Source organism: Anomaloglossus baeobatrachus (assembly GCF_048569485.1).
Source record: "Anomaloglossus baeobatrachus isolate aAnoBae1 chromosome 5 unlocalized genomic scaffold, aAnoBae1.hap1 SUPER_5_unloc_13, whole genome shotgun sequence".
NCBI lineage: Eukaryota > Metazoa > Chordata > Amphibia > Anura > Aromobatidae > Anomaloglossus > Anomaloglossus baeobatrachus.
Genome location: NW_027441788.1, coordinates 137,226 through 164,053, shown reverse-complemented (window position 1 = coordinate 164,053; position 26,828 = coordinate 137,226). Strand labels below are relative to the sequence as shown.

General features: G+C 44.9%; 1 protein-coding gene across 1 annotated transcript in view; it reads right to left on the bottom strand.

Moving 5' to 3' along the window:
- Nucleotides 1–11,736: 11,736 nt before the first annotated feature.
- Nucleotides 11,737–26,828, bottom strand: part of LOC142258829 (uncharacterized) — a 117,135-nt gene continuing 102,043 nt past the window's right edge. The window contains exons 7-11 of the mRNA XM_075331413.1: nt 19,309–19,403; nt 19,000–19,179; nt 18,795–18,918; nt 18,598–18,711; nt 11,737–15,436 (exon numbers count right to left, since the gene is read on the bottom strand). Coding sequence (XP_075187528.1) covers nt 13,638–15,436; nt 18,598–18,711; nt 18,795–18,918; nt 19,000–19,179; nt 19,309–19,403 — 2,312 coding nt within the window. The 3' untranslated portion in view covers nt 11,737–13,637. The remainder of the gene's footprint in view (nt 15,437–18,597; nt 18,712–18,794; nt 18,919–18,999; nt 19,180–19,308; nt 19,404–26,828) is intronic.

Genomic DNA, 26,828 nt, shown 5'->3' with positions numbered 1-26,828 from the left:
AAATCTCTGCTGAACATTACACAATGCACATATCACATTCCTCTAATAATGGGGACAATCTAGTTATACCTTTATCAACCCATTCTGTGACATTCCCAAAGTGCTCACAATTCCTGTTCTTCCAGATCAGAGCACAACATAAGTAATAACCTATACTAAAATGGGTTTTATTTCTGTCCAACACTGATCACACATTTTCCCACTCCAAATGTGTCCCCTGTTTGTCCCAGGAGTCCCACTTCTAGGGGGGAGCGATTGCCGCCTTTCTCTGCACCATGATAGACATTTGGCCCATAGCGCAATGTCGGGCAAACATCTTCTTTCACAGAAGTAAATCTTAAAGAAAATCTCTCACAATAACTATTGCACGGACGCTGCAAAATCTACAGATCTGGAATCTTCAGACTGTAATCCTGATAATTTAAAGAGACAATGTTCATTCTAATACGTCATTCAGAGAATTTCAGAATCAGAAAATGATGAGGAGGAAGGAGAACCAATAAGAAGGATATGAGAAGATCTCCAATACGGAACAAGAAAAAATGAACTTGAAAATGAATGTATTTATGGATAATGTGTCATGAGTGTGTCCCGCTCTTTGGAGACCTCTGGTGAGTCTGAGATCAGAAGGTCACAGCACCTTATTGTTCACAGGTCTACAACTTGATTTGAGTGAATCTACTTTCTTTTAGTGCTGTAGGGGTTAAGGATTCTTTCCAATCTGGATATCTTTTGTAGCCTTAATCTCAGGGGCATCTCTTTTGTGACCACTCCCCTTCATTATAAAAAGTCACGTGTCTTACCATCTGATGCCGGTTATAGATTCTCATTCCATGCTGACCTCTTTGGAAGGAGCCTGTCTCTGGAAAAAGCTGAGGAGCTGTGACAATTGCAGCTGTGGTGTTTAGCTGCATTGGAAGAGCTTGAAGTGTTTTTCCTTCTTGTGTCTTTTTTCCCTCTCTCTGTCTCCTTTACCTTGTGCTGTATTATTGCAGTGGTGAGACTCCTGCTCTCGCTGGCCGTCTCACTACCAAGGGAGTGTTCAGGGTGAGCGAGGGCCTAGGCACGTGATAACAGGGGGAAGGACCCGTATAGGGACATTAGGGAGCGTAGGGTACAGACTCAGGTAAGCTCCAGGAGGTGTCACCTGTTACGTCTCCCTATCATTAGGGCCTTCCTTTTTTATCTTTCCCGTTGTTACCCTTGTGTTATGCTGCACGTTAAGCATCTCTACACTCTGGCGTGACATGATGTTTTAATGTTTTGGTTTTGACAATCACTCTTTTGACACCCACTGGCCTTTCTCCCCCGCACCCCCCCTTCAGGACAGCAGACAGGGCGGGTAAACAGAGTAGGATAGAGCCACAAAGGCCCACTCTCAATGCACAAGTCACTAAACGTCCAGTGCATTTCTGCAACTCTGATTACAGATATTCCAGCACCCATATTTCTACAACAGGTATAATAATACAGCATCCTAGTGCTAGTATGGCACTGCCTTTACTTCATATAGGAAAATCCTGCTGGTTGGTTCTCTTTAAAATTCCTTTCTCAGAAGCTTTTATTATGAGGAGAGCATATTTAGTTTTACAATGGGTACAGAAAGTTTTCAGACCCCTTTAAATTTTTCACTATTTGTTTCATTGAAGCCATTTGGTAAATTCAAGAAAGTTCTTTTTTTCTCATTAATGTACACTCTGCTCCCCATCCCCCATCTTGACAGAAAAAAAACAGAAATGTATAAATTTCTGCAAATTTTAAAAAACAAACCAAAAACCTGAAATATCACATGGTCATAAGTATTCAGCCCCATTGCTCAATATTGAGTAGAAGCACCCTTTTGAGCTAGTACAGCCATGAGTCTTCTTGGGAATGATGCAACAAGTTTCTTACACCTGGATTTGGGGATCCTCGGCCATTCTTCCTTGCAGATCCTCTCCAGTTCCGTCAGGTTGGATAGTGAACGTTGGTGGACAGCCATTTTCAGGTCTCTCCAGAGATGCTCAATTGGGTTTAGGTCAGGGCTCTGGCTGGGAAAGTCAAGAATGGTCACAGAGTTATTCTGAAGCCACTCCTTTGTTATTTTAGCTATATGCTTAGGATCATTGTCTTGTTGGAAGGTGAACCTTTGGTCAAGTCTGAGGTCAAGAGCCCTATGGAAGAGGTTTTATTACAGGATATCTCTGTACATTTTCATGGTGCAATGTCAACTACCATCTCCGTGCTGCCACATCTGAGCTACAACCTCTGTGCCTGCCATATTTGAGCTACCACCTCTGTGCCTGCCACAGCTGAGCTACCACGCCTGTGCTAGCACGTCTGAGCTACCACCTCTGTGCCGCCAAATCCGAGTTACCACATTTGTGCTGCCACATCCTCACACATCAACACCAGACATTGAGAGAGTTATCCAGTCCGTAAAAGCCGACCTCCAGTGGTCCTGGCAGTCATGCATTTAGGCCCCCTGGGGCTGCGCCTGACAGTCCCAGTATATTTTCCTTACAGGTTAGCTCCTCCATAGGAATCCAGTTTACGGCCCAGTGGGTCCACTCCCAGCTGCCCGCCGCCCCTCGGCGACCGTAACAGTCATCCCCGTTTTGGATGACTATTCCATCCCCCTTGTCGCTGCTGATAGAGTTACTATATCTGAATCATTGCATAATGACTTTAGGGCAACCGTTGCTTTTTTATTTAGATTACTTTGGGAAGAAGGGAGTGTAATATTTCTGATTTTATTGAACTCTTCAAGCACCAAGTAAAGGAAAGTGTTCAAAGAATGACCTTGGCTTTCAAGGGGATACAAGCTTGACTTTGGAAAAAACAGCACTATGTAGTCCTGAGTCATATAGAAATTATAAAATCCACAAAGACGTAACAAGACCCCATATTCAACTTGAATGCTCAAGAATGCAGAAAAGGACAGATTTATGACCGGTAGAGATAAGAGCAGCAGTTGAACAGAAAAATAGCAGAGAAATTCAAATCCTTTGTTTCTCCTTATAGAAAATATGAATTGAGGTTTTATGAACTGCAGCAATATAATAGATAGGAAACTATTTTTTCAAATTTGTATTAAAGTGGAGAACACAAAGCATTGTTCCACATCATTGGGTAACAGCAGGGGTCCCGCCCAATGGATATCGTTCAGATAGGAGACATTGCATAGATATTTTCACCTATCTATGAACAGATAAAATTGTGATAAGAAAGATGACGATAATATCTCCCGCCTGGGATATCCAGGGGAAACCGTATCGTAAAAGTTGGGAATCTCATAATTTTCTAAGACTTAGGGGTACTTTGCACGCTGCGACATCGCAAGCCGATGCTGCGATGCCGAGCGCGATAGTCCCCGCCCCCGTCGCAGCTGCGATATCCTTGGGATATCTGCCGTAGCGAACATTATCGCTACGGCAGCTTCACATGGACTCACCTGTCCTGGGACGTCGCTCTGGCCGGCGACCCGCCTCCTTATTAAGGGGGCGGGTCGTACGGCGTCACTGCGACGTCACATGGCAGGCGGCCAATAGGAGCAGAGGGGCGGAGATGAGCGAGATGTAAACATCCCGCCCACCTTCTCCCTTCCGCATATCCTACGGGAGCCACGGTGACGCCGGTAGGAGATGTTCCTCGCTCCTGCGGCTTCACACACAGCGATGTGTGCTACCGCAGGAATGAGGAACAACATCGTACCATCGCGTCAGCGTAATTATGAATTACGCCGACGCTGCACCAATGATACGATTACGACGATTTTGCGCTCGTTAATCGTATCATCTAGGCTTTACACAATACGATGTCGCCTGCGATGCCGGATGTGCGTCACTTTCAATTTGACCCCACCGACATCGCACCTACGACGTCGTAGTGTGCAAAGTACCCCTTAGACACATCCTATAGTTATCTGAAATCTAGTCCTGTTATGAGTCACCAGAGGGGAAGTATGTGGGTGTAACTTGTGTTAATAAAAAAATAATGACAATTATGATCCTCGTTCAGTGAAAGGAACATTGCCCATGTAGGATTGTTCTACATTCCATTGGATTCCCTCCAAAAATCTGAAGCCATTTCTGTATCCCAGGTTCAGTAATTTTCTTTCGTTATTCCTTTTTATTTTATGTATTTGTATATGCTGTATTGTTTTTTCCCCCTTTATAATATCTGTTGTATTTTTATAAACACTGCATACTTTTCAGATTACATGCAGTGGGTATGGAAAGTATTCAGACCCCTTTAAATTTTTCACTCTTTGTTTCATTGCAGCCAATGATAAATTCAAAACAGTTCTTTTTTTCCTCATTGATGTACACTCTGCACCCCATCTTGACAGAAAAAAAAACAGAAATGTTTGCAAATTTATTAAACAATAAAAACTGAAATATCACATGGTCATAAGTATTCAGCCCCTTTGCTCAGTATTGAGTAGAAGTACCATTTTGAGCTAGGACAGCCATGAGTCTTCTTGGGAATGATGCAACAACTTTTTCACACCTGGATTTGGGGATCCACTGCCATTCTTCCTTGCAGATCCTCTCTAGTTCCGTCAGGTTGGATGGCAAATGTTGGTGGACAGCCATTTTCAGGTCTCTCCAGAGATGCTCAATTGGGTTTAGGTCAGGGCTCTGGCTGGGCTGGTCAAGAATGGTCACAGAGTTGTTATGAAGCATCTCCTTTGTTATTTTAGCTGTATGCTTAGGGTCATTGTCTTGTTGGTAGGTGAACCTTCGGCCAAGTCTGAGGTCCAGAGCACTCTGGAAGACGTTTTCTTCTAGGATATCTCTGTACTTGGCCGCATTCATCTTTCCTTCAATTGCAACCAGTCATCCAGTCCCTACAGCTGAAAAACACCCCATAGCATGATGCTGCCACCACCATGTCTCACTGTGGCTATTGTATTGGGCAGGTGATGAGCAGTGCCTGGTTTTCTCCACACATACCGCTTAGAATTATCACCAAAAAGTTCTATCTTCGTCTCATCAGACCAGAAAATCATATTTCTCATAGTCTGGAAGTCCTTCATGTGTTTTTTTGCAAACTCATTGCGTGCTTTCATATGTCTTTCACTGAGGAGAGGGGTCCTTCGGGCCTCTCTGCCATAAAGGCTTGGCTGGTGGATGTCTGCAGCGATAGTTGACTTTGTGGAACTTTCTCTCATCTCCCTTTGCATCTCTGGAGCTCAGCCACCATGATCTTGGAGTTCTTCTTTACCTCTCCCACCAAGACTCTTCTCCCACGATTGCTCAGTTTGTCTGGACAACCAGGTCTAGAAAGAGTCCTGGTAGTCCCAAACTTCTTCTGTTTAAGGATTATGGAGGCCACTGTGCTCTTAGGAACATTGAATACTGCAGAAATGATTTTGTAACCTTGGCCAGAGCTGTGCTTTACCACAATTCTGTCTCTGAGCTCCTTGTCAGTCTGACATGCACTGTGAGGTCTTATATAGACAGGTGTGTGCCTTTCCAAGGGTAAGTTCACACAGTGCGTTTTTCGCAGCGTTTTTGCGCGTTTTTCGGGTGCGTTTTTGGCCTCAAAACTGCATGACTTTGCTTCCCCAGCAAAGTCTATGAGTTTTCATTTTTGCTGTCCGCGCACAACTTTTTTTTTAAGTTGCGTTTTTGAGCTTAAAAAAAAAATGGACATGTCAATTCTTTCCTGCGTTTTTCTGCGTTTTCCCCCCATGCAATGCATTGGAAAAACGCAGAAAAACGCAGAGATCAAAAGCACAGCAAAACGCAGCCAAAAACGCACCAAATCGCGGTAAAAACGCATGCATTTTTGCCATGTTTTTCTGCCGCGGGTGCGTTTTTGTGCGTTTTTAGCGGCCAAAAATGCACAAAAACGCAGTGTCAAAAAAACACAGCGTGTGCACATAGCCAGCTGGACTCCAATGAAGTAGAACCATCTCAAGGAGGATCATAAGGAAATGGACAGCATGTGACTTAAATATGAGTGTCTGAGCAAAGGGTCTGAATACTTATGACCATGTGATTTCATTTTTTCTTGTTTAAAATTTTTGAAAAATTCCTACATATCTGTTTTTTTCTGTCAAGATGGGGTGCAGAGTGTACATTAATGAGAACAAAAATAACTTTTTTGAATTTACCAAATGGCTGCAATGAAACAAAGAGTACATCAAGACCAGCCAGTACATCCTTGGTTCTCTCTGAGAAACCTTCCCGAAAGGTGTCTGCGAGTGCTTGATCATTCCATCTTAATTCAGAAGCAAGGACGCAGAAATGAACTGCATACTGACCCACAGAGAGAGAGGGGAGCCAGCACGATCTGAAAATGGCATGCATCATATAAAAAGTGCAAATAAACAGATTTATTCCAACTGAACTGTAATATAAATGAGATTTTTAGCAAATAATTGATCAATTCTTTGAGCCACCCCTGCCAACGTCACGGCAAATCTCAATAGGGGGGTCCTACTCTACATTCTGTATTTCATGTGCCATGCGGCCTCCTAGATAAAGTTAAAAGCAGAACCATAATAAAGCACACATACCTGTAACCTGTATATATAACCGCTTCTATGTTGCAAAAGAGGCAATTTTGGATAGAGGCCAGCCCAGGTCCCAGCATGTGGAGCAAGCTCTACACATACCAGGACTATATCAGAACTGACCCTCCCAGTGCCAGAGAGCAACCATTGATAAAGGCGGACCAGATCCAAGTATGGTGCTTAATTAGCAATGCCTGTGGAAAGGGTGAGGCAACTGAATGTGTACAGCTACCTATGTGTGCTCCATTATGGTTCTGCTTTTAACTTTATCTAGGAGGCCGCATGGCACATGAAATACAGAATGTAGAGTAGGACCCCCCTATTGAGATTTGCCGTGACGTTGGCAGGGGTGGCTCAAAAAATTGATCAATTATTTGCTAAAAATCTCATTTTTTTATTATAGTACAGTTGGAATAAATTTGTGAATTTTCACTTTTTATATGATGCATGCCAATTTCAGATCGTGCTGGTTCCCTTTTTTTCTCTTTTTTTTTCTCTTTATACTGACCCACAGTCAGAACTCCTTAACACAAATGCAGAAGAGAGGACTCAGCCATGATGACCAGAGCCGGTTCCTCCAAAACTCTCCGGAAGGACTACAGAAATTTCAACAAGTCAGTAGTAATTGGGTCATTATTTTCCCACAGGGAACAAACCCAGTCAAGAGCGTCTCCACCGAGGTGCGACATCAGAAACGCCACTCTGGACTGGTCTGAAGAAATCGATTGACCCAACAGCTTAAAATGTAGGATGCACTGGTTGATGAAACCTCGGCATTGCTTGGGATACAGCAACATACTGCCAGTATAGCACTGCCTTTACTTCATATAGCAAAGTCCTGTTGGCTGGGGTCCTGGGTTCATATCCCACCAAGGACAACATCTGCAAGGAGTTTGTATGTTCTCCCCGTGTTTACGTGGGTTTCCTCCGGGTACTCTGGTTTCCTCCCACACTCGAAAGACATACTGATAGGGACTCTACATTGTGAGCCCCAATGGGGACAGTGTTGCCAATGTATGTAAAGCGCTGTGGAAATAATAGCGCTATATAAATGAATAAAATTATTATTATTATTCTCTTTGAGATTTCTTTCTCAAAAACTTTTGTTATGAAGAGAGCAAATTTTGTTTTACTTATAGAAAAAGGATCCATAGTTGTAATCCCTTAGTGTATGAGGTTGGAGAGAATATTCTGAGCTTCCTTATATAGTCATCCCTGCTTCGTCAGTTAATAGTTCCTATATCTGAATCATTGCATAATGATTTTAGGGCGACCTTTTCTTTTTTATTTAGGTTATTTTGGGTATATGGGAATGTAAATGTGATGCTACTACCAGGGGGAGCCGGTACTCAGGCAGTATGTAGTGCTTCTAAGTGAAGTTAGGCAGAAGTCCACTAGAGGTCACTAGCATCCATTGAGGGATGCAATAGAATAGTTGATCAAGCCGAAAGTCAGTCCCGAGAAGTAATGTAGATACAGAGGGATAAGCGGAACCGGAGTCAAGGGAGAGCTGAGGGTCGGAAAGCCAGGAGGTATCGTCAGGAGCTGGAGGGGAGCAGAGCCGTAGTTAGAGAGCAAGCCAGGGTCATAAACGAAGAGGACAAGTTAGTATAGAGGAGGGACTGGAGACGGGATAACAAAGCAGAGAGTGGGTTAGGGAGACAGGGAGGTAAGACAAGACAAGAAGGATGGAGGTCAGGGAAAGGAGTACTAGGTAGTGGGCAGGATCAGAACAGACTCACAGGAACCAGAAGCACACACTGCAGAGCAGGAACTATTCACTGTCGTACCAAGATAAACAGTTGCAAGATAAGGCAGCGTGACCCCAGAAACAAGGCACGACAGAATAGGCTCCTCCCATCGGACCTAACCCCGTAGAATGTAGACAACAGGAAAACAAACACATTCAATGCCTCTCCACAAGCAGAGTCATATGGGAATCATGACAGTAACATTTCTGATTTTATTGAACTCTTCAAGCACGAAGTCCAGAAAAGTGTCCAAAAAATGACCCTGGCATTAAAGGGGATTAAAGCTCGATTTTGGAAAAACATTAATACGTAGTTCTGTATAATATAGAAAATTATAAAATCCATAAAGACTCAACAAGACCCCTATGAAGCTAACCCCCTCCTTTGGAAACAAGTAACTAAAGAGAATCCTCTAGAAGATGTGAGGCCAATCTCAGCTTGAATGCACAAGAATGCAGAAAAGGACAGATTTATAACCAGTAGAGATAAGAGCAGCAGTTAAACAGAAAAATAGCAGATAAATTCAAATCTTTTGTTTCCCCTTATAGAAAATAAGTAAGGTTTTATGAACTGCGTTGATATCAAGAGAGAAAATTCATATTTTCAAATTTGTGATAATAAAGTGGAGAATGCAAAGCATCGTTCTGCATCAGTGGGTGACGGCCGGTGTCCTGCCAAATGGATATGGGCCACATAGATGAAAATATCTATGAAATGTCTCCCATCTATGAACAGATAAAATCGTTATAGGAAAGATGACGTAATATCTCCCGCCTGGGACCTCCAGGTGCAAAAATGTTGTAAAAATTGTGACTCTCATAATTTTCTAAGACTTAGACACATACTATAGATATGTTAATTCCATCCCTGTTATGAGTTACCAGAGGGGAAGTATTTGGGTGTAACTTGCGTTAATAAAAAGGTAATGTTAATTATGATCCTCATTGAAAGAAAGGAACATTGCTGTGTAGGATTACTCCACGTTCCATTGGAGTCCTTCCCTCCAGAAATCAGAAGTCATTTCTGTGACCCACGTTCAGTAATTTCCCTTTTGTTATTCTTTTTTAATTAATGCAATTGTATATACTGTATTTTTTTGTTTCCCTTTGTAATATCTTTTTGTATATTTTTGTAAACCCTGCCTACTTTTCAGATTAAATTTATAACAATTAATAGCGTATGGCTTTGGGATGTGATTTATAGATTAAGAGGAACAAAGCTACCTGTAACGTGTGTCCTATCGACCTGTATAAGCAGAGACCCTGATTCTAGGGATGTGTCATTTACTTGGCTGCTTGCTGAAGTTTTGATAAAAATCAGTTTTATCTGCTTAAGATCTACCAGTTCTCCAAATACTTCTCTGTGTATAACCCCACCCACGCCACTGATTGGCAGCTGTGTACAATGAGCATAGACAGAAAACTGCCAATCAGGTGAGAGCAGGGTTATACACAGCTTATGGAGATGGAGGATACATGGCTGCAGGTTTATTAGTTCTCTAGTGATAATCCTTCAACGATAATACTGTGATTTTTATCAAAACTACAGCAAGCAGCCCAGTAAACGACACATCATTGGAATCAGAGTCCCTGTCTGTCACGGGTGACTGACAATCCTGTGGTGTCCAACTATAGAAAGCCACAGCGTCTGGCTGTGTAAAATGGTCCCTGACTTTCTATTTTTGCTGCTGTCAGTATTCAGGGTACTAGGTATCTCCTCTGCTGGGTTTTCATCCTTTTCCCTTTAGGACCCAGCAGAGCTCCCATTCCCTTCAGCTGTTAATCATCTGTAATTCCCCTTGGGTTTAAATACTCTAATTTTCCCTGGACTTGTGCTGGTGATATTCAGTTCCTTCACAAGCTCTGAATGCAAGCAGGCTACTTGCATGCATTAGTAGGATTGTTACTGTTCTTTACTGAACTTCTTACTGAGTCGTTTAGAGATGAGTTGTTTGTTGTTTTCCCTTGTTTATTATCCCTGTGTGTCCTTTAGCACCTGGTGGGGTTATCGAAGAGCTCATCCCAATTTCTCCCTATGTAGGGTCCAGATCAGGCTCAGCCTAGAATCAGATATCCATCTCGGTGCATAGGTGCAGAATCTAGGGCGGTGAGGGAACCCAGGGCTCAGCAGTAGGCACTATCTCCCCCTTTCCTAGACATAGGGTTTCCCTTCCCTTTTGCCGTTCACTTGGTACTTCCCCGTACCTAGCGTGACACTGTCTTAATGTTATTCTGATTTTTAATTAAGTGGTAAACACGGAATGACAGAATCCATTAAATTCACAACCCCAGCATAGGTATCATAAATGTTACTTACTCTTCACGAAGAGATAGAGCCCTTTTAGTTCTGGTCTCTTCTACACCCATAATTCAAACTGTAATAAAGGTTTGTGGGCAGAGATAAGAGAACCTGAGTAGTAAAGTTTGATGTTTGTATCAAAATACAGACTTTATAAAAAAAAAAAAATCAGTGTTAGAATTCGGAGATTGGGTTCATTACGTATCCTAACCACTCGATCTAGCATCGGTGTGCTCGGGTACACGCGGTGCTCAGCACAGTGCAAGCCGCTTGTAGTGTTTGAATGGATTTCATGGGGAGGGTTAAAACCATCATTATAGGATGTATTGTGTACAAGAAAAACCCTGCCTTCCCTCTCCCGGAAATGCTCTGTTTATGGCTGGATACATGTGGGCGGAGACCCGAACTGAAAAATCAGTGACCTCCAATGGGGGTCAGGACAAGTCCGGTTCCCAAACTGAGCTTTATTTAAAGTCCGACTGAAAAATCCAAACTTCAACGGGTCTGTATATCTCTATGTGTGGGTAGCCCCACAAAAAAAATAATTTCTTGGATATCAGACAAAAAAAACTAAAAGGATTTTATCTATTACAACAATTATCCTTTGCAAAGGAATCAGTTTTATAACATAAAAAGCCCAATTTCTGCTGTGGCCACTCCTGATTCATGAAGAGGTAAATGCTTCCACAAGAATCTGGAGCGTTTGACGAGTGGCATGTGCCTCCTTGTGCCATGCTAGAAATATTACTCCCATCAGACACTGGAGTGAGATTTCTGGCACAGGGAACACCACAGCTCATCATGAATTAAAGGAGCTGTGGTGTCACGCCCCCGTCCCACCTAAGCTCTGCCAATTTTAGAGTGAAAATGCCAAATCTTGGCACAACTTTCCAAAGTTTTGTGACAGTTTTTTTTGGCATAAAAGCTTTGATGATTTGGGGACAGAGCATCTTAACAACTTCCACATATCTAGGATGCATAGTGCGATTCAATTCTCCCCTCACTATTTTGGTGTGAAATGCCTACAGGTCTGCGCCAACTCCAGAGGTTCTGAGGCAAAATTATCACATCTAGACAATAGAGAAAGCCAGGCATGAAGAATATATATTTACAAGCATTTATTAACAAAACAACAAGTTTTGAAATTCAATTATATACAATGTGATATACTTCAGAGTTCCTATCTCCAATCTGGGGCTGCGCTTTTTAGTAAATAAAGCAGTGGGCAACCTGAGATTAGTGAATTATCTAAATATAATCCAGTATCAAAACCTTTCACAAATGTTCCTAAAGGCTCTCAAAAAGGCTAACAGTGTGCCAGCTAAAAGAGAAAATGAATATTCACTGCTCCCCACGCCATAATCCCACCCACCTCTAGGCAATGAAGCCAGCCCAAACCAAGAAGTAGGCGGTATTATTAGCATGGGGAGCAGCGAATATTCATTCTCTTTAATATCGGGTACACATGATTACTAAGCCGCCCGCTTACTGCTGTGGCTGGGCGATCACGTGTGTCTACTATTAGACATTGAATATTCACTGCTCCCCAAACCCATAATCCCGGCTGTGGGGAGCAGTGAATATTCTGGCAGTTTACTGACAGAAAATGTCCGTAGACCTTGAGAGCTAAGAAGACGTTGTAGACAATCCGTTCCAAGCAAAGACTGAAGTTTATTCCGAGATAGCAACAGAGCAGATAAGACAGGTTATGCGGCAGGATGACACACGCAGGTGTCTGGCAGAACAGCAGAATTAGCAACAGATGAAGAAGTGTCCCCCGAAAGGCGTGTGGGGCTCTTATACATGTTACACAAAGGAAAGCTCATACTGCAGAGAAAGGCGTATACGTTGGAGAACAAAGAATATAATGATACATCATGACATTATTTACGAGCATTGCGGTAAAAACGTATTGGATTCCTATGGGCCTCCATGATACTTTTCACTAGTTCAGCCGTGTCGTCATTGCTGACGTTTCTGATCCCTGAAGGCGCCTCTACTTCACATAACTCTTCACACACTGACAACTCTATTGACAATTTAATTTCTTTATCAATTCAATATACCTGCTATTCATGACGACACATCACCATCTATCAACTGACGCAATTATATTCTTCTATTCAATTTAACCTTTTTTGGACCTTTTCTTATACTTCCTAATTACACTGATGTCATCTCTATCTTCTCTCTGGGGGAAAAACTCTAGCCAGTGCAGCTCATTAGCTGCAAAGTTAGTTTGCTCAAGTCTTCCCAAGATGGCTGTTAGATACAACATGGCTGCTCAGCACATTATGGCTGACTACTCTCTAACACTTACGTCTGCGTGTAACTGGGGGCACATGGCAGTAATGTCATGCGCTTCTCCGCTTACATGCTGAAGTCACTTGCCAGCATCAGAAGAGAACACCGTGCACCGGAAGAGCAGAGGGATGGGGAGTATAATAATTTCTTTTCTTATGTGTGCAGTGTGATGGGGAAAGATATACCAGAATGGGCCCAAGATGAGGGCTATATATACAAGAATGGGGACATATATACTAGGACAAGAACCATATATACCAGGATGGGGATTATATATACCAGGATGGGATAAAGATGGGAAACATTTATACCAGGATGGATATACAATATACACAAGGATGAGAGACACATCAACAGTACCTGGAAGGGGCCCAGGATGGGTGATATCAGTACAGAATTGGGGGATTTTATCCCAGTAACAGTGTCAGCAGATCCCCCCCATAACAGTGCGTGATGACCAAATTTTTTGTGTCAATCTTTTTTTCTATATTCCTCCTTCAAAACCTAGGTGTGTCTTATGGTCCAAAAAATACAATAAGTTTAAAAAGAAATAAAATGGTGTTTTTCCTCACAAATTCTTACTTGAGCAATTGTATCCAACTTTTCTTATAAAACCCTTTGAATTATAATACATCATGATGGCTTCTCCTGTGTGGCTCATCGGACAACAGGATCTGATTACTCTTAAAAACATTTGGCAAATTCTGAAAGCAAGAATGGCTGCTCCGCTCTGTTGGTTTTCTGATGGTCGGCAAGACTTGATTTACCAGTTAAATATTTCAATTATTCACAACATGAAAAAGGTTCCCTTCCCTGTGCGGCTTCTTCACATGTTTAACAAGACCTGATTTACTAGTAAAACATTGCCCACATTCTGAACATGAAAATGGCTTCTCCCCTGTGTGAGATCTTTCATGCCTAACAAGATGTGCTTTCTGAATATAACATTTCCCACATTCTGAACATGAAAATGGCTTCTCCCCTGTGTGAGACCTTTGATGCACAACAAGATCTGATTTCTTAATAAAACAATTCCCACATTCTGAACATGAAAATGGCTTCTCCCCTGTGTGAATTTTATGATGTCTAACAAGATGTGATTTACTAGTAAAACATTGCCCACATTCTGAACATGAATATGGCTTCTCCCCTGTGTGAGATCTTTGATGCATAACAAGATCTGATTTTGAAATAAAACATTTCCCACATTCTGAACATGAAAATGGCTTCTCCCCTGTGTGAGATCTTTGATGTATAACAAGCTCTGATTTCGCAATAAAACGTTTCCCACACTCTGAACATGAAAATGGCTTGTCCCCTGTGTGAATTTTATGATGTCTAACAAGATGTGACATCTGACTAAAACATTTTTCACATTCTGCACATGAAAATGGCTTCTCCCCTGTGTGCGATCTTTGATGATTAACAAAAGCTGATTTCTGGATAAAACATTTTCCACATTCTGAACATGAAAGTGGCTTATCTCCTGTGTGAGATCGTTGATGCTCAACAAGTTTTGATTTCCGAATAAAACATTTCCCACACTCTGAACATGAAAATGGTTTCTCCCCTGTGTGAAGTTTCTGATGTCTAACAAGGCATGATTTCTGAAAAAAACATTTTCCACATTCTGAACATGAAAATGGCTTCTCCCCTGTGTGAATTTTCTGATGTCTGACAAGGCATGATTTCTGAATAAAACATTTCCCACACTCTGAACATGAAAATGGCTTCTCCCCTGTGTGAGATCTTTGATGCATAACAAGATCTGATTTTGAAATAAAACATTTCCCACATTCTGAACATGAAAAAGGCTTCTCCCCTGTGTGAGATCTTTGATGTATAACAAGCTCTGATTTCGCAATAAAACGTTTCCCACACTCTGAACATGAAAATGGCTTGTCCCCTGTGTGAATTTTATGATGTGTAACAAGATGTGACATCTGACTAAAACATTTTTCACATTCTGAACATGAAAATGGCTTCTCCCCTGTGTGAATTTTCTGATGTCTGACAAGGCATGATTTCTGATTAAAACATTTCCCACACTCTGAGCATGAAAATGGGTTCTCCCTAGAGTTAATTTTTTGATCGTTAGCAAGGTTTATTCTTGGAATAAAACATTTTTCACATTCTGGGCTTAAAAATGGCTTCTCCCCTGTGTGAGATCTTTGGTGTTTAAAAAGATATGATTTATGAATAAAACATTTCCCACATTCTTGACATGAAAATGGCTTCTTCCCAGTGTGATATTTTTGATGGTCAACAAGATGTAATTTCCTGGAAAAACATTTCCTACATTTTAAACATGAAAATGTCTTCTCCCTTGTAGGAACCGTTTCATCCGTTTCATATTCCACATCACTTCTGTAACTTTTATTCTGCTTACAATTCTGTGATAAATGGGAATTTTGGGCTTGTTTGAAAATCTCAGATGATAGAGCTTTCCGAGGAAGGACTGGATTTATATCTGGGACAACAGCATGCTCTTCATATGTATCATGTGGGATACTTTCATCATCTGTTATAAATTCTGAAGATATTAGATTTCCATCTGAACTCCCACTACAGTCATCTGCTAAAAATAAACACAAAGTTATTAATTTTTAATTATATTATCTTGAAAGTACATTTATTCTTTTAAACCATAACATCAGAAATTAAATTAGGGAAAAAATTATTCTGAATCTGTTGTCCAATATCGAGATCTAAAGGCCCCTTTACACGCTACGATTTATCTGACGATATGTCGTCGGGGTCATGGTTTTCATGACGCACTTCTGTCGTCGTTGACGTCGACATGTTGCATGTGACACCTACGTGCGACTCCGAATGATCTTAAAAATAGCGAAAATCATGATGATGTTCAGTTTCAAAATATTGTTCGTCGTTTGGAATGCAGCAGACATATTGCTACGTTTGACACCCTGCCAACGACGAACAACATCCACATGACCGCCTTGGTCAAACAATATCTCGCTGAACGATGTAGCGTCGTATGTGAGATGGGTACATGTGACCGCTACAAAATGACCTATGAGCGATCTCGGCAAATCGTAGCAATGATCTGGGCGTGTCACATCGCTAACGAGATCGCTAGCGATATCGTGTGTAAAGCAGCCTGAAGCGTTACATCTTTGCTAATTCGGCTGTCCCATTCCTAGCACCAGTTCTCTGGAATGTGCTACAGTAAATAATCTGATTGATTGTCACAATGTGACTGCAGGATAATGAGGGATAGGGGGCTCCTATACTGTCCCTCACACTGGGGGACCCTAAGCTATTCCTAACCTCTGGATTACCCCTGAAGATGGAGATGCCGGAGTCTCGTGCATTACTAGTCTCCTGACTAGATCTAATCTGTGATCCCCTAGGGAAGGAAGGGGCAGGATTATGATGGAAATACAGATAAAGATAGATGGGACACATTGCAAACTCACAAAAATAAAGAGTGAGAGGCTAAGGAGAAAAGAAAGAGCAGGATGGCACCAACAAAAATGACAAGGGTTAACACTGTGACGCCCTGGCAAAGCCAGGTTGTCACAGAAAGAGTTAATCCTCCTTGGTAACCTTATCCCACACCAGTGCAGCAGGACAAACCACCTCCCCCAGTGTAAGAGCAAAACAGAGCAGGAGGGGAGGGGCTGGAGCAGAGTGTGTGGAGAGAGAGACAGGAGAGGAGCCCGGAGTTGTAGCTCCCGGGCTGCTACTGAAGCGTGCTCCAAAAGGGCCGGGACAGGCTGGTAGTGAGGAAGGAACTCTGTGACCGGGGCAGGGTAGTGGCCCGCTGGTGTGGAAGGAGATCCTGGATCACTGCAGGGGAGCAGACTCCCCATTCCCGGCTGAGGAGGAAAGAGAAAGAGAGTGGAGAGAGAGGCACCTGGCTGCAGGGAAAGAACAGGGGCTGCTGCACCGTGTGTGGGACACTAACACCCTCCGTACCGAAGGCTGCGGACTCCGGCAGTTTCTGGTTAATTCCTGACTCTGTGTGAATTTCCTTGCAAAGCGAACTGTGAGTAACAACATTCCCCGGTCCAACCGGACGCACAGCACTCAGACCGTCTCCATTTCCACCCTGCACCACCTCACCGGGGTCCCGGGACACCAACACCCTACCCGTGGAGGGAAATCACCACCTTGCTGCCCACCACCATCCCCGGGATCCATTAACCGGCAGTGGCGATGCTCCGTTACCTCACCGCACACCACGGGTGGCGTCACGGACAATCTCCCTTACCTAATCCCCTTCTTACTGTGGAGCCTGGGATCACAGACCGGGTCACGCCACCGTGATACCCACAGAAGTGACCCCGTGGCCCGGATCTGAGTACCCCTTGTCCCCGGGCGACACAACACCACAACAGCTAACAGTATAATGCACAAAAAACACCCATAAACATGGATCACAACACCTCACCAGATCAGTAATATAGATGCCATTAATGAAATAGTCCAGCCAGCATATACAGAACAGGGGCAAACAATACTTTCTCCTCTACAGCATGTGATCACAGACATTAACAAGCAGCCCAGCAGAGAATAACTCTTACTAGCCTGCCCAAGCCTGTGGTTTGATGCGTGCGTCTCCCTGCTCTGCTCACAGGCATCAGAGAAATTAACATGCAAAGTACCAGAGTCTATCATTTCAACAGATCCGGACGCTGCCATGACAGCTTGCAAAACCTGCAAACATCTCCTTGAAACATTGATCCACAACATAGACAATTTCAAAGAGGTTTTTTTGAAGACGAAAATAAAATAAAGACAGATGCTGAAAATTCAACTGGGTTGTCTGGGACTGTAACGCTGATGGCCTATCCTTAGGCTTTGTAACCAAAGCAGGTAGCAGGGTCTTGCAGCCTGTACAGATAAACATTAGGGTTCAAATTCATCAAGACCGGTGATGTACACTGAAAAATGACGTCAGGGACTGGAGTGAGATTTCTGGCATAGGGAACATCGCAGTTTGTTATGAATTAGAGAAGCGAGGGCATCACACCCTTGTTCTGGCCAAGCTCTGCTCATTTTGGCAAAGCTGGTTAAAATTGTCGTGACCACACACACACACACACACACACACACACCAGCCTGTCTCCTCTTCAGCTTTAGACTCCTCCAATTGAGACGTTTGGTCACATGACGTGATGTCAAAATGGTCCTTAAGCAGTCCTATAATTGATATATAAACACTGGGGCCCCTGGGAGAAAGGGGGCCCTGAGCAATTGCCCAGTTTGCTCTCCCTTACCCCTAATGCCAGTCCTGAATGCCAGCCTGTCCTCTGTTCAGTTCTTTTAGACTCCTGCAATTAAGAGACCTTTGGTTACATCATGTCACATGACTTTGAAGCCATCAAAGGTCCTTAAACAATCAACCTCACACTACAACTGATGGGGTCTTTAAGAGAGTGGGGTCTTGAGAATTTGCGCAGTTTGACTCCTCCCAACGCTGGCCCTGACTGTAACTAGGGCTTATTTATGGAGTAGGGCTTATATTTCAAGCATTCTTCAAAAATCCCATAAAATTGTGCTAAGTGTTATATTTGGACTATGTTTAATTTTCAGGTAAACGGTATTTATGAACCCTCTTCAGGTCTTTGAGTTGCAATCATAACAACATAGAGAAGGCACTAGAAACAAACAGAAGGAAAGACAATACATTTGAAAAAAAAAACAGAGCAGAAAGCCGAAAAATGTAAACACAAAATTAGTGCAGAAAGTACATGAGTAGATATCTCTTACTGGATAGAGCTGGAGGAAACACATCCTGAGGAACATCGGGATCTTCTTGTTTACAGTCCTGTGGGAGAAGAGGACGAGGACATCTCTCTGGTGTTGTCCTCTTACTGGATAGAACTGGAGGAGACACATACAGGGACTGAATTCATTCCTTACATACAGATAATTATAGGCCGTGTGTATTTAGTCCTGTCTATTACCTGGTGATGTGAGGGGCTGGGAATCCTCCATCATGACGTCCTTGTACAGATCTTTGTGTCCTTCTAAATACTCCCACTCCTCCATGGAGAAATAGACGGTGACGTCCTGACACCTTATAGGAACCTGACACATACAATGATACCGTCACCCCCGATCCCTTCATAGCGTTACTGTATAATGTCCCAGCATTCCCAGCAGTGTCACCTCTCCAGTCAGCAGCTCAATCATCTTGTAGGTGAGTTCTAGGATCTTCTGGTCATTGATGTCCTCATGTATCGGGGGGTGAGGTGGAGGCCCCGTGGTTGGGCTCAGGGGTCTTCCCCATCCCTCAGACACAGGGGCCTGACAGCGCTCACTAGAGGTCTTCTTCACTACTGTGTAATCCTGGTTATGGAGAGACACAGTAATAAATCTCACTCCAGACATTTCCAGAGTCCTCACCTCTCCAGTTCTGTCCATCTGTTATTCCCATAGATAAGAATGATGTAATGTGACGTCATCAGAATCTCTCACCTCTCCAGTAAGCCGGAAGAGGATCTCTAGGGTGAGGTGTAATATCCTCTCCGCCATCTTGTCCCTGTCCATATCCATCCTGGACAGGAAATTTTCTGAAAACAGATTAAAACCACTGAAAGAATCCGATATTATAAGGACCAAAATGATAAGGACATGAGCCGATATGTAAAATTAATGGAGATAATAATGGAGGGAAGATATCATTTGGGTAGGAAAAACAAAATTTCAACATGAAATGAAATAGCAAAACCGACCCACAAAAGTATTGCACCTAAAATTGTGTCAATGAAAACGTCGGCTCATCAAGCAAAAAACAAGTCCTCACTCAACTTCGATGTCGGAAAATGGAGATACAAACCGATTTTTTCATGTTTTTTTTTTTTTTACAAAAGTCTGATTTTTATTCACTACTAGAGATGAGTGAACCTGGAGTTCGGTGTTCGGTATAAACTCAGACTTTTCCAAGATAGTAAAGCTCAGGTTTGGATTTCGGGGAAATAAAACTGAAAAAACCCGCCCTCCCCTGGAAGTGATCTGTTTAATGCTGCATGTGGGCGGAGACCCGAACTGCCAATCAGTGACTTCAAATAAACTTCAGGTCAAGTCCAAGACCAGAACCGATCTTACAAATGTTCAGCTGGACCAGCAGAAGCCGAACGTCCACAGGTTCGCTCATCTCTAGTCACCACTGAGATAAGAAATGTGGACATCTGATATTGCCGCAATCACACTGACCTGGAGAATCACGCTGACCGCTCACTTCCAGCACATCGTCAATGGCGTAAAAACAATAAAAAAAAAAGCAATTTTTTTTTCTTTTTTGACCAATTCACTTCACTTTGAATTTTTACTTAAAGGGGTGGTTCAACCATTTTTTTTATTTTCTGTAGGAGTTCTACTTACCTTTCTAGGCGTTTTCTCCATTGGCTTCGGTTTCCAGTTCTGGCACTGAGCAGCGCTATCCTGCACGCTCAGTGCCTGTCACATGACCCCCTGGAGCTGTGGCCGCCAGCATCCTCTGACGTCCCGGCATTTCCGAGCTCTCAAACTCGTTGGGTACGTCAGAGGAGGCTGGCACCACTCAGATTGAGTGACAGGGCTGTGGGCGGTGACTACCGCACATCACAGCCCAGCATCGAGGGGAGGAGCCGGAGGACGTCACTGTGGAGCAGGCTAAGCGTCCTACAGATGGTGAGGCACAGGGCGCCAGTGTGCAGTACAGGGGGGGGGGTTCTTCAGCTGAATCCCCCCTGCACGTAAGTATCTGATCACACTCTCCACCCGCCCGCTCTGCTGCGATGTCAGGAGAGCGGCCGGTGTTGGGCAGTGTGATCATCTGCTCCTCCCAGCAGCACTACAGGACGCAGCAAGACACTGTCAGGCATGTCACCGCTGTGCTCTGCCACCTGTCCTGCTGCATGGGACCAACTGTCTGCACTCTGTCACCTGCACCACAAGTCACAGAGTGGAGACAGTTGGTGACAGGGTACCTCTGCCCCCCCCCTTCTTTCCCCACTCTCTTCTCTCCCCCCACTCTTCTCCCCCTCCCCTCTTCCCCCTCTTCTCTGCCCCCCTCTTATCCCTCTCTCCTCTCCCCTCTCTTTTTCCTCGCTCTCTTCCCCCCCTCGCTCTCTTCCCCCCCCACGCTCTCTTTTCCTCCCCCCCTCGCTCTCTTTTCCTCCCCCCCTCGCTCTCTTTTCCTCCCCCGCTCTCTTTTCCTCCCCCCCTCGCTCTCTTTTCCTCCCCTTCTCGCTCTCTTTTCCTCCCCCCAAGCTCTCTTTCCCCCGTGCTCTCTTTCCCCCGCGCGCTCTCTTTCCCCCGCGCTCTCTTCCCCCCCCTCGCTCTCTTTCCCCCCCTCGCTCTCTTTCCCCCCCTCGCTCTCTTTCCCCCCCCTCGCTCTCTCCCCCCCTCGCTCTCTTTCCCCCCCTCGCTCTCTTTTCCTCCCCCCCTTGCTATCTTTTCCTCCCCCCCTCGCTCTCTTTCCCCCCCCCTCGCAATCTTTTCCTCCCCCCCTCGCTTTCTTTTCCTCCCCCCCTCGCTCTCTCTCTCTTTTCCCTCGCTCTCTCCTGGCATGGTCAGTACAGAAATCTCTCCATCGTGGAGGGGTGAGAGGGAGTAATAAACATAGAGTCCCTACTGTGTCTGTGTATTTATTTCTAATAAAGTATTTTTCTCTGTGTGGTCTTTTTTTTTTTTTAAACCCTTTATTGGAGATTCTTAATGGCCAGGTCAAACTTGGCCTGACATTAAGAATCTCGGGCTTTATACCAGCTGGTAAAACATAGCTGGTATTAACCCCTTATTACCCAGCGTGCCACCTGCCACCAGGGCCACTGGAAGAGTTGGATACAGCGCCAGAAGATGGCGCTTCTATGAAAGCGCCATTTTCTGGGGCGGCTGTGGACTGCAATTCGCAGCGGGGGGCCCATAAAGTTTGGGCACCCTTCACTGCGGATTCCAATCCCCAGCTGCCTAGTTGTACCTGGCTGGACTCAAAAATTCGGCGAAGCCCATGTCATTTTTTTTTTTTTTTTAATTATTTCATGAAATTAAAAAAAAAAAGGGATTCTCTATATTTTTTGTTCCCAGCCGGGTACAAATAGGAAGTTGGGGGTTGGGGGCAGTCCGTAGCTGCCTGCTGTACCTGGCTAGCATACAAAAATATGGCGAAGCCCACTTCATTTTTTTAAAAAAGTTTTCAGGCAAAAACCTTTATAAAAAAAATGCTTCCCTGGATTTCTATTGCCAGTGAAAGTAACACCAAGCAGCGGTGGTTAGCAGCCAGTAGCTGCTTGGGTTACCCTTAACAATAGAAAATGCAGCGGGAGCCCACAAACAATGTGATTTTTTTTTTTTTTTATTTTTAATGAATTTTTTTAAAAAAAAAAAAATCGACATGGGCTTCGCCATCGAGCACCAGAGCATTTTACTGCTCAATTCATCCCAAGTAATCAGATGACTGCAGTGTCTGCCAATTACTTGTTCTGTGTCCCCCTGCATCCATTGCTGCGTGTACGGGCTGTGAGGTCAGCGGAGTTCACTCCAGTACTGGAGTCAGCTGATCTGAACTCCAGCCTGCACACGCTGCGATGGATGCAGGGGGACATAGAACAAGTAATGTCTAAGCCACACGGCGAGAAAAACAGTGCGAGTGGAGTGCGATCAAAAATCGCATACCACTCGGACCAATATTAGCCTGTGTGTCAGCACACATGAGCGATTATTTTCTAAGCCCTAATTGGACCGAGAAAACAATCGCAGCATGCTACAACTGTAATGCAAGACTCTCTCTTTTACCCATTCAAGTATATGTGGTGAGAGAAAAATCGCACTGCACTTGTGGTACATCGGTGGACTACGGAGGAGAGAGGGAGAAAAATCCCTCCCACCCCTCCTCAGTGCTGGCCCACCCCTCGAGTGCCGGTCCGTCCCCGCTGCTGAGGTCTGCTCGCAGAGTCGGACCTCAGTCGCAGGGACACACGCATGACACTCAGCTCTGCTGTACTGAGCGTGAGCCGAGTGTAATGCGAGGGGATCGCAGTAATCCCCGTGTGGCCCCAGCCTGATCGGTCGACACTTGAGTCAGCTGATCTGAACTCAGCTGAAGTCCTGTACACACAGCCCGCACACGGTCACATGTGACCGGCAGCAGGCAGCGACTGCTGTTAAGGCTACATTCACATGACTGTTCCGTTTTTGCGGGCCACAAAAAACGGTCCTTTTTTTCATGGATGCATCCTAGTGGCATCCGTGTGACATCTGCGTGCCTTCCGTTTTTTTTGTGGACGGCAAAAAACGGAAACAGCAAGTAAGATAAATAGATGAGTAGATATAGAGATGAATAGATAGATATAGAGACAGAGGGATAGAGGGATGAATGAATGAATGGATAGATAGATAGATAGATAAGAAATACATATATAATGTTTTACCCCCTGCATATTCTAAGCTGACACCCTTTTGTGACTTTCATGTGGCACTAAGGGGTGCTTAGCCTTGTATTTAGCCAAAAAATAAATAAATAATAATAAAAATGACATGCGGTCCCCCTATCTTTTGTAGCCAGCTAGGGTAAAGCAAACGGCTGCAGCCTGCAAACCACAGCTGGCAGCTTCACCTTGGCTGGAAATCCAAAACAGAGGGCACCCCACGCTGTTATTTTAAATTAAATAAATAATTTAAAACAAAAAACACGGAGTCCCCCAAAATTGGATCACCAGCCAAGGTAAAGCAGACAGCTGTGGTCTGGTATTCTCAGACTAGGGAGGTTCACAGTTATTGGACACTCCCCAGCCTAAAAATAGCAGGCTGCAGCCGCCCCAGAACTAGCGCATCCATTAAATGTGCCAGTCCTGGTGCTTCGCGCTATCTCATCCCGTTGCCCTGGTGCGGTGGCAAACGGGGTAATATATGGGGTTAATACCAGATGTGTAATGTCACCTGGCATCAAGCCCTGGAGTTGGTGATGTCAGGCGTGTATCAGATACCTGACATCACCAACCCAGGCAGTAATAAAAAAAAAAAGACAACAAACACATTTTTATTTGAAAAAACACTCCCCAACACATTCCCTCTTTCACCAATTTATTAGAAAGAAAAACAAATCCAGGTCTGGTGTAATCCAAGGGGGTCCCACGATGATCCATACCATAGTCAATGTCCCAGTCAATGAAGAACAGAATGTTCCCTATTTGCTGGGAGAGCCGTGCAGTGACCTGAGCTAACATCAATAGGTCAGCCCAGGTCACTGCAGGGCATGACGAGTGCTGCTATCAGGAGGTTAGCGAGGTATATTACCTGCGATGATTGCTGAACTCCTGACAGCAGCGCTGTCACTGAGTTCAATGACCGCCGCCTTCACAAACCAAGTATCGCAAGCGGCCCGTGACGTCACCACTAGTCACAGTATCGGGTCGACAGCGAGAGGTGATGTGACAAACGTCGGGCATAGAAGGCAGTGACGACCGCTGACGTCAGGAGGGCAGGACTTCATCACCGTAGGTAATGAAATTACTAACCTCTTGACGGTAGCGCTGGTCATCCCCGCGGCTGCTGACACTGCTGTGCGGGCCGCTGCTGACACTGCTGAGCGGGCAGCCGCGTGGCTGGGGCTGGGGCGTGACACTGACTGCACTGGGCACCCGACGGAAGTCACATGGAAGTGCTTCCGTGTTGCTTCCGGGAATTTTGCGGACCCATTGACTTGTATTGAGTCACGGTTCATTATTACGGAACAGAATAGGACATGTTCCATAATAACGGAGCGGACATACGGCATCCGATGTGGTTTTTTTTTGTAGGATCGGATGCACATGGAAGTGCTACCGTGTGCCATCCGATCCTATACAAAAGACATTGAAAAGATGGTCCTGTCTGTGGGGCCGCAAAAAAACAGGAACTGACCAGGACACACGGAACGGTCATGTGAATGAGCCCACCTGCAGCTATTGCAGCGTGTGCGGGCTGTGAGATCAGGAGTCAGCTGACTCCAGCGCCGGCCGATAAATTCTGTGTCCCGCTGCAGAAGGATCCGGTAAAATAACGGTTGCATGCGCTGCACATTTAATCCACAGGATCCGGTCACATGCGGTTTGCGGATGATACGGACGACACACAGACTAGGCAAGAGGGAAAAAAGCAATCTCATCGCCCGTCACTTTTTTTTCCCCAATTATTTTTTTCACATGTTGCGCAGACTAATAATCATAATTTCTGTACATACACATGTGGCGCCCCTGACCTGGTCAGGCACCACTGAGTACTGCACCCATGCTGGGGACAGTACAACACAGGTAATCCAGAAGGCTGACCGGGGTGTGGTACACAGGCGCATAGTAATCAGCTCTCACACATGTACCCATGAGAGGACCCCTGGGGATCCCAGGAGGGGGAAAAGCCTTGACCTTCACTGGAATAGTGGAGGGGGCCAAAAGCCTCCATCTCCTCTCAAGGGGTGTGGTAAGAGAGTCTGGTTGCTAGGTGGCGTAGGCAAGAACAGGAGAGGAGGGGCAGTGAGTCAGTTAGAGCAGAGAACTCCAGAGGGCTCAGTGAGGAGCAGACCTGTGGGGCTGTTGCTGTCTAACAGCGCCCGCGCAGTGGCTACTGACGGGGGAGAACGGTCAACTAGGAGTGCTGCCTGAAAGCCAGCTTCAGCTAGAGAGAAAGCACGGAGTGGGAAGTAAGGAGACTGCTAGAGAGCACCAGGCCCAACCGGGCGGCAGATCCCGAAGCGAAGATAGATCCAGCTTTCTTCTGCTAAACCTGCCGGTGTGGGGCTCTGAAAGCCCACACCACAACACCACAAAAGCCGCAGCCACGTAACCGCAGTGAGGGCCCATAGGTCACAGGAGGCAAGCAGCTGGAGTGGCCTGGTCCGGGGAACAAGCATACGGCGAACGAAGGGGAGAGAGAGGCTGCAGCATCTTCCCTGGGTGACCCCCATAGGGACTAAAAGTCGGGGTCACCCCAAACCACCAAGGGCTAAGGAAGGCGAGTCAGTAGTCACCCTCATAAAGTCAGCCTGAAGGATACCTGGTTCCCACCTGGTTCATCCCAGCTACGCCCGGGCTACTCACCCTGCCATCAAATGTGAGTAAAGCCCTTGAAAGACATTCCTGCCTGTGTGGTTATTCTGCGACTTGTGGTACTACAAACCTACATCGGGCCCTGGGGCTTGCCTCACTCTCAGGAGGCTATTCCAACTAACTGCACATACCATCAGCCCCAGGCGACCCTCAACCTGCAGTGGCGGTCCCTACTGACCGCAATACTGAGAGTGGCGTCACGATCAAAACCGAAGATTTCCTACCAGTGACGGAGATCCAGCAACGTGGAGTCCCTGAAGGTAATGCACCGACACTGACACTACACCTGTGGGGCTTCACACACACACACACACACTCACACACTGACACTATACACACACACACACACACACACACACTGTATATACGCACACACACACTTTCTTCCCCTGGCTGTGCAGAGCTGCTGTATCTGTGATTTCTCTCTGGGCATCAACTGGGAAGAGGCAGGGAGGAGGGTTTGGTCGGAGAGCAGAGTGGGTGTATTAGACACAATGGGTGTGTTAGATAAGCTAGACACCGCCCTAGAGCCACAAAGAGTTCTGAGACTTGTAGGAACTGAACACAGGAAGTCAGAGGAGAGATTAACCCCATCAGAGCTGGAGCCAGCAATGAGCATGTGCTGCTAGTGCACAATAAAAGGTAATTTTGCTGAAAAAACATAATAGATGTGTTGAGGGGCACATATTAGCAAGATTTATCAGAAAAAAAAAAAATCAGTTTTGGTAACTGGACAACTTCTTTAATGGCTGCTCACTCTCAAGTCTCACAAGCTTGTTGCCTCGGAGTAACCCTCGACTAAGCTCTATCCTTCAAGCCACACATCCAAGCCCTCTTTACCTCATGCTCACTATAACTCAAAAATATTTCCTTAATCAAGAAACATCAAAACATTAGTGCATGCCCTCATCATCTCCTGCATCGACTACTGCA